The 15,725-nt window shown below is 46.5% G+C and overlaps 1 protein-coding gene across 3 annotated transcripts in view; it reads right to left on the reverse strand.

Moving 5' to 3' along the window:
• The window catches only part of Smurf1 (SMAD specific E3 ubiquitin protein ligase 1), a 90,561-nt gene that overhangs the window by 15,480 nt on the left and 59,356 nt on the right, over positions 1-15,725 (reverse strand). For 2 of the 3 annotated variants that reach the window (XM_027413617.2, XM_027413616.2), the window contains exons 2-9: positions 10,731-10,769; positions 9,260-9,368; positions 7,393-7,526; positions 7,170-7,235; positions 5,887-5,962; positions 4,337-4,578; positions 2,129-2,213; positions 808-954 (exon numbers count right to left, since the gene is read on the reverse strand). In XM_027413617.2, the coding sequence (XP_027269418.1) occupies positions 808-954; positions 2,129-2,213; positions 4,337-4,578; positions 5,887-5,962; positions 7,170-7,235; positions 7,393-7,526; positions 9,260-9,368; positions 10,731-10,769 (898 nt within the window). The remainder of the gene's footprint in view (positions 1-807; positions 955-2,128; positions 2,214-4,336; positions 4,579-5,886; positions 5,963-7,169; positions 7,236-7,392; positions 7,527-9,259; positions 9,369-10,730; positions 10,770-15,725) is intronic. The other variant, XM_027413618.2, reaches the window with a different exon arrangement.

Here is a 15,725-nt window from a genome sequence, read left to right on the forward strand (position 1 = left end):
AGAACAAAGATCAGTGACGGGACTCAGGCCAGTAGGGGCAATGTGGCGTTTGCTTTGCTCAAGTTTTGCCACTCATGCCAGCCACACTGCAGAGCTCTGTGTGAAGCTGTGTCTGTGGGTGGCACACAAGATCTCCCATTTCAAAGGCACAAATGCCTGGCACAGGAAAAGCTCCCAGCAAGCAGCAGCAGCAGGCCCTTACACAATGTGCTGTCCAGGTTTTGCTGGAGAACCTCTTCTGCCGTCACTGCAGTGACCTTCACATAGGCTGCTTGTAGGAAAAGGGTGCCAACAATGGACAGCCTTAGTAACAGCCGTGCTAATCTCAGGGTTTAAATTATGTCACTGTCCATCAATGATCTACTTTACTTTGCTTGTGCCCACCATTGAGCAAACACTGCAGTAGATGCATTAAGAAAAATATTGGTGTGGACCTGAGGGAATGGTTCAGCGAGTCAAGTTCCTGCTTTGCAAGCCTGAGGACCTGAATTCAGATCCCCAGAACCCAAGTAAAAACCTAGTTGTGCTCATATGACACTCTAGTGCTGGGGTAGATCCCCGTAACTTGCTAGCCAGCTAGACAAGCCAAAAAGGTGAGTTCCGGGTCACCCTGCTCAAAAATTAAGGTAGAGAATGATAGAGGGAGAACTCAACATTGACCTAGAACTTCTGCATATACCACAACACTGTTGAACACTTGCTCCCCAACACTCACTCATGCACGCACTCGAACACACACACCAATCCTGGTGCAAGGAAGCATCCAATTATAAAGTTAAGAGGTCAGCAAAGATGTTACGGTCTTACTTCATGATGTGGTGAAGCCGTGGGTCTGTAAACTGGGTTGTCCTATTATTGTGATCTACAAAATAGATTCTTCCCGACACTGTACTTCTGACTTCCCAGCCTGGAGGCAGCGGCCCAAGTTCATCACAGTTCACACTATTAAGGTCTCTAGCAAAACGGAACATATAGAGAGCTTTATCCCACTGAGAACCAAGGAACAGACCAACATTCAGTGCCAGTAGCCACATAGGTTTCTTAGCAAGGTACCCATGTCCCTGTCACACTGCTACTCGTGCCAACCCCAGTAAGTCTAAACCTCTGGCCTACAAACAGCAGCAACACCTGACCGTAAGAGCAGACCTCTCAAGTGTCCATGCCCACCTTAAGGAATGGGGCTACCCCAGAAATAGCTCTCCTCACACAACGGAGGGGCACACTAGCAGGAAGCACCTGGCTCCCATCAGGAAGCTCTTGTAAGTCACTACTCAAAGCAGAGGCTGGGCGTAGCAGATCCCTCCACTGAGAAGTTCCTGAGGGTCCCACACTTTCAAGGTTGGGAAGAACTCAGAGCATGCACTCAATGGCATGGCGGCCCACATCAAGGCAGCCCCATGTTCAGCAAGTGCTCTCAATCTGGCCCCTTGATAACTTCACTGTGATCTAGGCAGAAGGGACCAGCATGCCTAATCAAGACACATTAGGGATTAACACAGACGCCTATCATTTCTTACAATGCATACCGAGAGGCACCACAGTCATTTGCAGGAAATATTCCCAGGCAAATGACAGACCCTAAATAGTAAATCCAATACCAAAGATGGGAAGCTGGTTCTTGGGGAACAAATCATGAATAAAAAGGAAATGAGCATTGCCCAAGGTCTCTTAGTAGTAATGCTACTGTAAAAGGGATACAGAAGAGGAAAATAGCAAAGAAAGAAAGAAACTTAACTCTGGCACAGGGTGGGGCGGGGGTCTCTCTGACCTGGGCTCGGATGTATGGCCTTGTAGAAGGAATTCGTATAGAAAAGCTTCATCTCCCCCCGGAATGGTCCCCAAGGGACTGAAGCAAGAGGGGCAGTAAAGTAGAAGAGAGAAAGGGTAACAGAGTCTTTATCTTTCCTGTTTAACTTTGTATCAAGGAAAACTTTATGCATTTACAAAAAAGTAGAGAGAGCTCATAGTAGATGGCCACACGACCAACTTCAACGACGACCAAGGCCCACCGAGGTTCCACACTCCCCCACACATGCCCCTGCCCATCAAGTCCCAGCCTCCATCTCCCTTCACATGGCATTGCTAGCTTCCATGAGAGGGGCTGGCTCTTCAAGCCTGTGAGGCCTACCTGGGAATCCTGGGGTCATGCCACGTGCTGACTCCAGTCTGTGTGTGCAAAAAGTAAACTTGTCCCTGTACTGTCGTCCTTTGCTCTGCATGAGAAAAGAATTTGAGAAAGTAAATTCAGTTCCAGTTTGCCACTCTAAATCCTATTTTCAGACTCTCAGGCTTTTATTTTTATTTTACATATGTGTATGTGTGTGTGTATATGCATGTGTTAGTGTTTTGACACAGGTCAAAAGTGACTGACTTCAGAAGTGACTGCAGGTGTGTACCACTGTACCCCCTTCCTTCAACACTTTTTATGATTACAGAGAAAATAATTACAAGGCTATGCCTGGCTTCCTCAAATCTACTCTGTCTAAACACTTGGGTAGAATCTATTTCTCACTGAGTCACCCTAGGATGCCTCCACCCACTTCTGCCATAGACACAACCTTCCATCTCCACCATCATCTCCTAACATGCTTGCACCTGGGTGATGATGATGTGAACGACACCCCTCTTGGTCCTTCTCTTCTTTCTATCCCCTTGATGTCCCTTCCATTCTCAAATCACAGACCACCATGAGTTTCCTCACTTGCTTCACACTGTTTGTCCTTCTGCTATGTCCATAGCTAGCATTTCCAGGTGGCCTCTACACAGAGGCCATTCTGAGTTTCCCATCGTTATGTGGCTACAGCCATCCAATGCCATGGCCATGGGAAGCATGGCCAGGCCATTAGCAGCTGTGCATAGGACACTTTAAAAGTTTGACAACACAGACTCTCAGGATAAGGGCTGATTCCGTAGGGACACAAGGGCAAATTCCTTACTGTCCTGGTTGGTTTTCTGTCAAACTGATAGAAGCTAGAGTTATTTGGAAAAAGAAAATCTTTGTTTTTGTTTTTCCGAGACAGGGTTTCTCTACGTAGCTTTGGAGCCTGTCCTGGAACCAGCTCTTGTAGACCAGGCTGGCCTCGAACTCACAGAGATCCACCTGCCTCTGCCTCCTGAGTGTTGGGATTAAAGGCATGAGCCACCAACACTTGGTGGGAAAAGAAAATCTTAATTGAGAAAATTACTCCATCATATTGGCCTGCAGGCAAGTAGCATTTTCTTGATTTGTGATTAATGTGGGCAGGCCTAGCCTACTGAGCAGGCTTCTTCTGTATGACATAAGAAAGCAGAGTGAAACTGGGCATGGTGGCCCATGTCTGTAATTCCAGCACTCAGGAAACAGAGGTAGGTGGATCTCTGAGTTCAAGGCCAGGTTGGTCTACAAAGTGAGTTCCAGGCCAGCCAGGACTTCATAATGAAACCCTCTCAAAAACAGAAACAACCAGCCATGGCATATCAAGTAGCAGGTACCATGATATGTCACTCCCTCTCCTATTAAAACTAGACAAGATAACCCAGTAGGAGGAAAGGGTCCCAAAAGCAGGCAACAGAGTCAGAGACAGCCCCTGCTCCCACTTTTAGGAGTCCCACAAGAAGACAAAGCTATACAACTATAACATATGAACAGAGGGCCTACGTCAGGCCCATGCAGGCACCATGGCTGGCAGTTTAGTCTCTATGAGCCCCTGTGAGTCCAGGTCATTTTTGGTTCTGTTGGTTTTCTGGAGTTTTGTAGGTGGGGGTGGGGACTGGGAGAAGAGGTAGGGGAAACTGCAGTCAGGATGTAAAATTAATTAATGATTTATTTATTTGTTTGTTTGTTTGTTTGTTTGTTTGTTTTTCAAGATGGGGTTTCTCTGTAGTTTTGGAACTCGCTCTGTAGACCAGGTTGACCTTAAACTCACAGAGATCAGCCTGCCTCTGCCTCCTGATTGCTGGGGTTAAAGGCACGAGCCACAACTGCCCAGCTAATTAATTTTTGTTTGTTTGCTTTTCGAGACAGGGTTTCTCTGTGTAACAGCGCTAGTTGTCTTGGAACTCTTTTTGTAGACTAGGATGGCCTCAAACTCACAGAAACACCCATGCCTCTGTCTCTCGAGGGTTGGATCAAAGGCACATACCACCACTGCCTGGCTAATTAATTTTTTAAAAAAAGAAAGAAAGAAAACTGGCTGAGCAAGCCATGTGGAGCAAGGAGTTAGCATTCCTCTGGCTTCTGTATCAGCTCTTGCCTCCTCTCAGTGACAGACTGTAACATGTAAGCCTAAATAAACCCTTTCCTCCCCAACTGCTCTTAGTCATGGGGTTTATCACAGCAACATACTAAGACACTCACCATAGCCTTCAGGCAACTCTGGTGACTGGTGGCCATGTGGTCGGTTCTGGGGCGTCTGTAGGGACCCTCGAACCTCAGGATTTCGGAGTCGCTGTACCTGGAGTCTCTGGTCTTGGCTCGGAGACTCCACAAACCTGCAGTTCCCTCCTCCAGCGGCTGCACCGGTACCATCTGTATATGGGGCAGGTTCCTCCATGAGGCAGCTGAGCGGCCTTCCCGGGCCTGAGTCTTCATACACTGTTCTGGAAGGGGCGGGGCAGAGCAGGTATGGGAACATCAGGGAAGGGCCACAAGATTCACACACTCAAAGTAGACATACATCTGTTCTACGTCCCTTTAACAAGTGATAGTGTTCCCAATGTTAAGTTTCATGGCATTTAGGGTGTCCAGTGAGAAAGACTCTCAAATGGAACAAGAGGTCAGAGGAAACCCCAATTTAGACTAACAGGGCCACTCCAGGCTACAGCTCTAAGTGATGGGAGGAGCAGCAGAAGGTGCTCATGACATTTCATTTTTCTTGATTTAATCCAAACACTCCATTCTCTTTGTTACATAAAATACTATGGCTCTAACTGCTTTTTAAACATTCTTTGCCCCCTTCCCCAGCAGTTTCAAAAACATTTTTTCTTAATGAGTCGCTTCCCCTTTCAATCGAATACTTTTTAAAAACCCTCTTACATTGAAAGGCGAGAAAATGGGCTTCTACCCGAACCCAGCACCAGTTACAGTGGGTGATAGCAGGCTGCTCCCAGTCCTCTCCACCAGTGGACTATTGTCAGTCCAATCCCTACATTTTACCATTCTATCTGTTCATGTTTTGGCATGGACTACTTTTTTAAAGGCAATGACTTTACCATTATTGCAGCTGAACAAAGTAACATTCATTTTGAAGAAAAAAAATCAAACACAAGCCAATGTTCCAATTTCTGTCTTATAAAATCATGATTGAAACAAAGTCTAAGGCCTGGAGTGATGCTCAGAGGGTAGAGTACATACTGTGCAAGCATGAGGACCCAAGTTCAAAGCCCAGCTAGTGTATGCATGGAGGAAACAGTGCTCACTGGGGCTCACTGGTTGGGCAGCCTTGGCTAACTAGTGAGTCCCAAGCCAGTGAAAGACCTTTTTCAAAATCCTAGGTGGGGGCCAGAGAGATGGCTCGGCAGTTAAGAGCACTTCCAGAGGACCCAGGTTCAATTCCCAGAACCCACATGGCAGCTCACAACTGTCTGTAACTCCAGTTACAAGGGATCCAACATCCTCACGCAGACATACATTCAGGCAAAACACCAACACATACAAAGTAAATAAATAAATCTTAAAAAAACCCAAGGTGGGTGGCGCGCGCGCGTACACACACACACACACACACACACACACACACACACACACAGAGTCACATATTGTGGGGGGACCTAATCCCTGGGGTAGCTACACCTTCCTTCATAAACTAGTAGTCTGGAACAGTTTTACCCTCCACAGCAGTATAAGGTTCACAGGTTCTTTCCTATGGGGACAAAGAACATGGCTGGCATCACGGTAGGCATACGTACCCTTCATTTTCTAGCAGTCCCCTGCAGTCCACCACCGACCCTCCACTGCCTATTCTGTCTCGGGTCTGTAAACTGACTACAACAGAAAAGAAGAGCTTACATTAGAACCAAGGGTTGCTCTACACCCTGCCACACAGTGAGCCACTGACACCCTATAACATATATCCAAGTATCATAAAAAGAAAGTGAGTTTACACACACACACACACACACACACACACACACACACACACACACTGAGGCTTCAGTGTGAAGCATCTCGGGCCAACAGCTGCAAACCCCACACACTGTTTCAACAGTCCTTGAAAGCAGAGAGCAGAGAAGCTGCTGAGGCTCTCCTGCTCCCTGCCCCCCATACAGCTACCGAACACTGTGTAATCCCATTACACTAGCCTCCAATTTTAAGAAGACCTGGTTTATGTTTAGTGGAGGTACAAAGGACATCTTCAGTGCCCACAGTCATGTTCAGTATAAAGAAACATTCATGTCTGGCCTCACTGGCAAGGACAAGAAAGTGGTTTTACTCCTAAGTTTTCAATTGTGTGGTTTCCGCCCCTGACATCCCTCCACAGAGGAAAGAAGAGACTCCAGGTGGGAATGCATTGCATGTGAGTGTCATCGATAAGCCGTTGCCAGGGTGGATACGCTGCTCACTGTCTTGGGACCTGAGGCATCTGGAGTTGCAGAGTGACTCAGCCTGGCTGTTGCTCCACCCGAGTCCATGCAGTCAGTACACATGGCCAGCATGTGCTTTCCCCTAAGACACTGCCAAGAACAGGGTGGGCAAGGGGACAGGCAACTCGGAGGTCACTCCATCGGAATGCCTCTGGTCAACATGGTGAGCACATTTTAATCGTTCTCGCCACACAACGAAACCCTCTGGCTATAAATCACATTACTTGGATTTGTCATTGCTTTTGCCATATAAGATGGGGCTTCCCAGAAGCCATTTATTCCAGCTCCTGCATATGTGGCCATCCCAACTCAGCTCTTCAACGTGTGGTCTCAGCTCTTATCAACCCCCGGACAATACAAACGTCAACTGTCCATTCTTGTGGTTACTGGCATGACACTTATAAATCACACACTCCATCTCCACTGGAGTCACATGAACTCAGTTTCAATGACAAGATGAAGGGAACCAGAGAAAAGACAAGAGGAAAGGCTTGTTCTGGAGAGATGGCCCAGATGTGGTCTGCCCTAGAAGCCTGGCCCCATCAGTACCGGGAGCAGGACAGTGGGTTCCATCAAATCGCCCTTTATGCACATGAGAAAATTCTTACCCACTATTTGGCCACGAACCGCATCAGTATCTGAGGGATTTAGTTTGCATAGATCCAAACGCTGGTCTGCAAACAAACAATTCAAAACTTAACCCAGGAAAGGTTAACTAGGGAGGAAGGCAGGAATTCTGTATTCAGCATTCAAAGTAAATCAAAGAAAGAAAAAGATGCCTCCTAGCTTTCTCCAGCTGCACTGAGAGGCGGAAGAGCATTTGGTTCTTACAGCCAGTGTCTTTCAATCTGCTGATGGCATTGGAGAGCAGCCGCACGCAGCCGAGGAAGCCAGCCCCCTGCTTCTTGTGGATCTTCTTGTGGTTCCACACACTGATCGTTATAGAGTCGGTTTTCCCAACGTACCTGGGAGAGCACATAAATTCGCTCAGATACACTTCGGAACTATGACAGCCTCATTTACATGCATCTGGTGGACTTAGAATCCATGGAGTAAGAGTTGAGTGGCTGTGTCTCACTAGGCATGGGAAAAAGATTCCAACCAGATACACAAGCTGTGAGTGCTGGTAACCAAGTCACAATAAGCATTTTAAATTAGCATTTCCTTTATTCATTTGTTTATTGTACCTGAGATTGAACCAAGGCCTCCCATAGGCCAAAGCAAAGCACTCTACCACTGAGCCATGCCCTTGACCCTTGACCCACTGACAAGTGTTCTTCTTTAGCCATATGCCCAATCCCATCCCTCCCTGGTTTAAAAAAACAAAAACAACTTTTTATTTTGAGATGGAGTCTAATTTGCCCAGGCTACAGTTGTGAAACAATTTCCTTGGAAGTGAAATATTCTACACCAGAGGGAGACCTATTTAAACTCAGGAAATTCTAAAGGAATCTCAGTAAAACACAGGAAATAAGAAACTCACAAGTCAGGAAATCCTGAAATTTACCAGATTCACAAAGGCTCCCCTCCCCTCCCAGGATTACAAGGTATGGACTGCTGAGGAGAGGAGATGCTCCAGGGTGCTAAGCTGCCTGCAAGTCCTGCAGAGAACAACAGAGCAAGAGAGCAACCGGGCCCAGCTTCTAGGGAGGCGAGCATCACTGGTGCTTTCAGTTGGCTTTCAGTACAGCAACTTAAATCACCCCTCACCCACCCTCCTGTGAATCACCCTAGTGCAGTCATCAACTCACCAAGCTGGACTCTGCTGAGTCCTTACCGTGGTGTGTATGTGTACCTCCCCATGTAACAACGAGACTGAACTGGCTCTGTAAACTAGGCAGGCCTTCAGCTCGAAATGCTCTTGCCTCAGCCTCCCAAAGTGCCAGGACTCCAGGCCGGTACCCCCAGGCCCAGCACAGGATGGAACTTGTGGACTACACTCTAGCACTTCTGGGGACAGTGACCCAGGCTTAACAGAGAATACCAAGTTTGCAACAAGGGACTCCTTACAATTCCACAAAATCCATCCAAAGTGCACAAAGGTACGTGAGCCAAGATAATAACCCTACTTAATCCTAGGGCACATCCACCAAGAGAGCTTTCAAGACAAATGGCAACCACGTTACCACACCATGTAACTACTACTAAAAATCCCACCCACATATGCACACACAATGCAATTTGTGTTACTAATCATTATGCAGGGACATGGGTCCATATAAAAAAAAAAGAGCCTAAATTTGGAATGAATATACAAAACTGTAAAATGGGTTGTGAAGAAAAAAATCAGTACCAAAAAAAAGGTCAACATTTTCAAAAACTAACAGAAATATGTGGTCATACTAATGTACTTTTTAGATAAAAACTACTAGATTTAGGTTTCACTGAAAAATATGTAGCACACTCAGACATGAATTGCAACTTTTTTGTTTGTTTTTCTGCTGAAACAGCTAGGAAGTTGAAATGTTCAAGGGTCACAGCATCACTCTGTTAAGAGCCAAACCATGAAAATCTATGAGAACAAATGCCAAGAGCACCCCAGGGCAGTAACTGTAAAGCTGGCAATGAGAGTTCGCTTGGCCAGCCCTTTGGTCATCATTTAAAAAATCAGCCATCTTTTTTCTTTCTTCAGTATGTCTCTTTAAAGCTTCATGCCTGCTTTCCTCAAGCCCCAGAGCCTCATGGGAGGTTGACTCACAGGTCATAATGCTGGTTCCACTTTGGGTCCAGAGTGTTTTTCACAGTGTCAGTTGAGTGGCACTGCCCAGAGCCGTCCACAACAATCTTGGCAAAGGGGTCAGGGAGTCCTGGGGGGACAGAGAGCAGACATACCCAGATGAGATGACAGTCTACCTGGGGCACAGTGCATCCTCCCTGCAGAGGGACCGGCAAGATCACCCCGTGGGATAAGGGCTGCCTGTGTCACTCCCCACTAGTCTCTTTTTGAAGGTCGGTCTCCCTTAGCAAAGGAGTTCAGAGACAGCACACCTCCTCACCTAGGTTCTAAGAAAAGTAGGAAAACAGGTTCAAATTCAAACATCTGTCTCTGCTGAGCTTTACATTCTAAAAGTTTCCTGTATTTATGTGTATGTGTCTCTGTACATGTATGCACATGTATGTGTGTACTGCAAGGGCTAGAAGTGTTGGATCTCCTGAGCTAGAGTTGCAGTCGGTGAGCTGCCCACAAAGGTGCTGGGACATACACATGCTGAGTGAGCCATCTATCTCTGCAGCAAGCCCCATCTCTGATGATTGTAAAGGGACTAACTCAATGTAGGAACAGGATCTATGATGAAGTAAATAGTCACGCTCCCCAGAAATTTTGTTTGTTGGTCTTTTGCCTGTATTAGCTGTGGCATCATGGAGTCCCCAAGACTTACTTGGGGTGAGTCTCTAGATGCTAGCATATGCATCCAATAGGTTTACAACCTTAGACAAGTGGTAAGGCAGGAGGCTTTGGAAAGAGACTGGTCTGTGAGCCACCACTTTGGAGTTTCCTGGCCACGTGGATGAAGCTTTTGAGCCTAAGTCTCCTTGTCCTGAAAATGTGGATGGTGCCACTTAAGCACTGAGTCCCCGGGGACTGGAAGTGGAGGTTTTCAGGCTGCAGGTGCTGCTCCACTGAGGGTAAGGCACACTCAGGGGCACAGCCCCTACTTTACAATTCCTCCTATTACACACATTTTTAAATGGGATTTTATTTGCAAACCTAGACTGGCAGTTTTAGTCCAGCCACCTACATCATAAATGCCTTGTTTGCAGAGTATTACCCCACCCAGCAGAGAGCAAGGTCCTCCCAACTGGACTCCCAGGACAGGGGATGTGGGCTTGGCTGGGATGCAGGATGAGATGAATGTTGTGTGCAGCCAGGAGGTGTTTGTCAAGCTCTGGATTCCCAGGCTTTGAGAAAACTACACCCAGTGCTTTTAAAAAATTAAGTGTCGGGGCCAGCAAGATCTAAATCCAATCCCTGGTACCAACACGGTGGAAGGAGAGAACTGACTCCTTCAAGTTGTCTTCTGACCTCCACATGCATGCTGTGGGGCACACACACACACACACACGCACGCACGCACGCACGCACGCACGCACGCACATGTACACATAAAAATTAATTTTCAGAAATATATAAATCACATTATATAAGAACAAAGCTGGGTGGTACTTACTGAAGAAGTCTTTCTTTGCAAGGTTCTTGGCACATAATACTGAAAGCAAACAAACACTGGAGTTAACACTGATAAAGCAGACTTCCACCACATTTAATGTTTGCAATGGAAGGGGGGAAAAATCACCAGTTAATGTGCCAGCGATCTCTCAAACTTAATTTCACATTAGACACACATCCCTAGCAACTATCTATAAGTATCTTTCCTCAAGTTGGGGGATCAACAAATTTAAATGCTGTAATTTAAGCTTAAAACATTAAATGCATGAACACAGAGATGGAATTACTGGTGTGTTTTAAAAAGCTATAAACACCAATTTTTAAAAAGATCTAATGCATTTACCCCAGAACTGCTAACAACAAAAGGAGCTATGCATTCTGGGTATTGTAATAAATAACACTGTGTGTGTGTGTGTGTGTGTGTGTGTGTGTGTGTGTGTGTGTGTGTGTGTGTGTCCATGTGTGTTTGGGGATGGAACCCCGAGCTCTGCACCTTCTAAGCATACATTCTGCACTGAGCTACTCCCAATCCTGCACTTTTTGCAAACATAAACTTTGGTACACTGGAGACTAGGAAACAGCAGACTAGTAGAAAATACAGAGCTATTAGCAGAGTGTTGTGGAAAAAGTAACAGGTTGCATGTTAAGAAGGTTGTAAAGGAGCCAGATGGTGATAGCTCATGTCTTTAATCCCAGCACTCAGGGATCTCAGAGTTCAAGGCCAGCCTGGTCTACACAGCAAGTTCCAGGGAAGCCATATAACCCAATGGTTTCCTGCACTCACTGGGTTAACAGCTTTCACCAGAACCATTTTATTCAAACTTTTCTATCATCCTCAAAGAAGTGCTGTCCCATTAATGTCACCTCTGTCACCGCAAACTCTTCAGCCTGAGGCAACATCCGTTCTGTTTCTTGGCTCTGATGATTTGCCTAATTCTGAATATTTCTGATGATTGGAATCACAGCAGTAGGGTAGCTGAATGCTGGCACTGTGTTAACTTTTCCAAGGGAGACATGAGCAAGCATGAACTCACCCCACACATAAGCCCTGGGTTTGACCCCAACAACTACCTGAACCAGGTAGAGATGTACACACCCATTATCCCAGCACTTAGAAGGTGAAGGCAGGAAGATCAGGAGTTGAACGTCATCCTCAGCTCCACATTGAGCTCAAGGCCAGCCTGGGCTACTTAAGATCCTGTCAGTAAATATACATGCTACAATGGTTTCCCATTTCTGAACTCTGAACCTAGTACACTCCGCCTCTGCCTCACCAGCCCCCAACATTACTCACCAAGGCCCCAGTTTCTGAGCCACTGGAGCCCCAGGACTTCTGAATGGAGTCATTCTGATCTCACTTTTCAAAAATAAGAATCAGCATTCATTTTTACAGAGCTACTGGTGTTTTCATTTAGAGCTCATTCCTGTGGAATCTGGTTACATCATAAGATGGAGATGGTCTCCATAATGTTAGTGTGAAGAAAGCCTTGCCTCTGTTTGTGTGCAGGTCACTGAGGGTCACTGAGTCTATCTTAAAGAAACAGAATTTCTCCTGCTTAAATAATGACTGCCAACTTGCAATCTCCATCCTCTCTTGGTCCTCCTGCCTCCACAGGAGGAAACAGGATAATGGATGTTCACTCTTCCTACAATGCAAAATGCTGCTGCTGTACACAAAGAGGCCACCTTTACCACAGGGCCATGATGTAGCTCCAGCTGGCATGGAAGTCACCCTGTACACCAGGCTGGCCTCCAACTCACAGAGATCCTCCTGCCTCTTCCTCCTGAGTGCTGGGATTAGAGGTGTGCACCATCTCACCTCACCTCACCCTTTTTAAAAAAAACAAATCCACTTATGCATTAATCACACTGGGCCTCTGGGGACACAACAATGAGTAAACGACATTTACTTAGCCTGGGACTGGGGCTCAATTGGCAGATGGTTTCCTTGGCATGCATGGTGCCCTGAGTTTGATCCCTAGCACTGCATAAGTCCTGTGTGTGTGTGTGGTGGTCCAGGCCTGTAATGCCAACACCGGGAGGTAGAGGCAGAGGGGTCAGGAGCTCAAGGTCACCCTTCCTCTGTAATTAGACAGAAACCATCCTGGGCTATATGAGAATTGGTATTTAAAAAAAAAAAAAAAAAGTCAAGACAAAGAAAAGAAAAGGAAAGAAATTCATGGAAAACTCAGCTTGTTTTCTCGAGCAGACTACCGTGCAGCTGTTGCCACCTCAGCTCTGTTTTGGTTTTCTTGAGGTTGTATCTCTGGGTAGTCTAAGCTAGCCTTGACTCCGTTATGTAGCTGGGGAGGACTATGGACTCCAGACCCTGGGGCTTCTACCTCCTAAGTGCTGGGATCACTATTCCTTATTCTCTACTCCTGTACAGGTGTGCACCACCAGGCAGGGCTTACCCAACTCTAATGTGGCCTTTGACCAATCGGGAGAGGTGTCTTGCTGGCTCACAAAAGGGCTGTTTGTGAACAGGCACACCATCAGCACCAGAGGCTGAGAGCAAGGTGCAAACTTGCATCAGATTTTTACTAGTTTCTGATTCTCAGCTTCTAGAAACTGTTGCTGTAACTTTAAATTTTGTTTTGTTATGGGAATGGAGTTTTACTACAGAGCCCACTCTGGCCTCAAACTCAAGGCAGCAATCTCCTGTCTCAGCCTCCCAAGCGCTGGAATTACTGGCACTGTGGTGTTGGCCTACTGCATTCTTGTTACTACTCTCTCTTCCTCTTAAATATCAAAGTTCACCATCTTTCTTCTCGGTGGCTCCTGAATCTGTCCTTTTCCGTGTGTACATGTTTATATGTACTGTTGCTGTGTGGTGCACATGCACACATGCAAGATGCATGCAGAGGCTAGAGATTGATGTCAGTGTTTCTTCAGTCTCGTGTGTGTGTGTGTGTGTGTGTGTGTGTGTGTGTGTGTGTGTGTGTGTGTGTGTAAGGGTGTTCATGTCACAGCAAGTGTGAGGAGATCAGAGAAAAACTTTGTGGAATTAGTTCCTCCTTCCACCCATCCATGAGAGCTGGGACTCAAAACTCAGGTCATCTGGACTTTACCAGCTGAGCCAACTGACTGGGCCCCTGGTCTTTGACAGGGATTCTCACTGAATTTACAGCTCAGTGATTTCGATAGATCAGATGGCAGCAGCCCAGACATCTGCCAACGTGTTTCCACATCCCCAGCACTGGGATTACAAGCATGTACCACTGCACCAAGCTTCTTATGTGGATCACCACGTAGTCTCAGCATGCAGCCCAGGCTGGCCTGGAACTCTGTGACCAGACTCATCGTGAACTTCCATCCTCCTGCCTCAGGCTCCAGGGTTACATGTGTGCACCACCATGCCTGGCTATTGGTGCATTTAGACTTTGTACGGTGTTCTACTTCTGTGTTCTAGGGTTTCCTGTACCCTGGTGTCACACAACTTTCCCACTAGCCCTCATTCTCCAGAACTGAGTCTGGCTACTCACATGGGATGCCAGGTACTTCCTCCATGAAGCCTCACTCGGGACAGGGTTTCCCCAGCATCCTTCCAGGTCACACTTTGACCAGCCCCAATGAGCACAGACAGACAACCAATTCAGTTTGAACAAAATCAGACTAGTCTTTTAAACAGCTACATCACATTCTGATATTAGACCTTTGTCGTTTTTCCATCTTGAAGTGTCCTTTAATTGAACAAGACGACAGAGCGCTGATAACTCTAACCCTCGTCCTGGCCACACTGTGTGGACACCCACATTGACACAACATCTTGACTGACCTGGTAATTGCTGTTCTATCACCAGTGACCTAGTTTTTCCTTCTAATCACATTTTAAGAAGCACATGGTTGAAAAGGGCACTGTTGCATAGGCACCATGTGGAGGAGGCAGGAGGGTCTCAGATCTCCCTGGTCTGAGATCTTGCCACAGAAGAGAGAGAGAGAGAGAGAGAGAGAGAGAGAGAGAGAGAGAGAGAGAGAGAACCACATGGCTTCAACACTCGTAATGTAGGTGGCCTTACCACCCTAGTGAGATAGGTTTCTCTGAAGAAGGCTTCTGCCTTTAGAAATGTTCTGGCTAGCTGGGCAGTGGTGGCGCATGCCTTTAATCCCAGCACTTGGGAGGCAGAGGCAGGTGGATCTCTGTGAGTTTGAGACCAGCCTGGTCTCCAGTGCGAGTTCCAGGATAGGCTCCAAAGCTACAGAGAAACCCTGTCTCAAAAAAAAAAACAAAAAAAAAAAAAAAAAAAAAAAAAAAAAAGAAAGAAAAGAAAAAAAGAAACACCCCCGCCCCGCCTTGTTTCCCAGTTTCCCTTCCCTTTCCTTCCCCCTTCCCTCCCCTAATAAAACTTCTCACAAAAAAAGAAAAAGAAAAAACAAAACAACAACAAAAAGAAATGGTCTGGCTGTAGCAATAACTACATCATGCACACACAAAACAGGGTCCCAAGAAAAAGGGAGGAAAAACGTGCCAAAATCAAAACTACTACTGCAAAGCTTATGACCTGTTACTAAAAGTTTTTATCAGAGAACATGGGCTGTCGCTCCGCTGCTGGAAGAGAATGCCCAGGGCACACAAAGTCCTGGGTTCATCCCCAACACCACAGAAATCACTCATGCCTCTAATCCCAAAAACTCAGGAGGTGGAGGCAGGAGGATTCTGAGTTCCAGACCGGCCCTGGCTACATGGTGAGCCCATGTCACAAATCTAAAATTAAATAGTCTTTAAGTGACAAGAACCACAAAGAACAGAAGTGCTGCCGGAGGTCCCTCATGTTCAAGACCGCTGTCCCAAAGCCACTAACTTGTAAATTCTCAGACAAACTCAGGAAACCCATTTGTGTATTCAGAGGCAAAAATGAGGGCTAGAGAGATGGCTCAGTGATGGAGCATACACTGGTCTTCTGACATGACTGGTTTTCGGCACGAATGTCAGGCAGGCCACACAACTGTAACGCTAGCTAATTCTGGGGGTCCACTTTGCTCCTGTATCCTGCAA

This window comes from Cricetulus griseus, chromosome 4, assembly GCF_003668045.3.
Source record: "Cricetulus griseus strain 17A/GY chromosome 4, alternate assembly CriGri-PICRH-1.0, whole genome shotgun sequence".
Taxonomy (NCBI): Eukaryota; Metazoa; Chordata; class Mammalia; order Rodentia; family Cricetidae; genus Cricetulus; species Cricetulus griseus.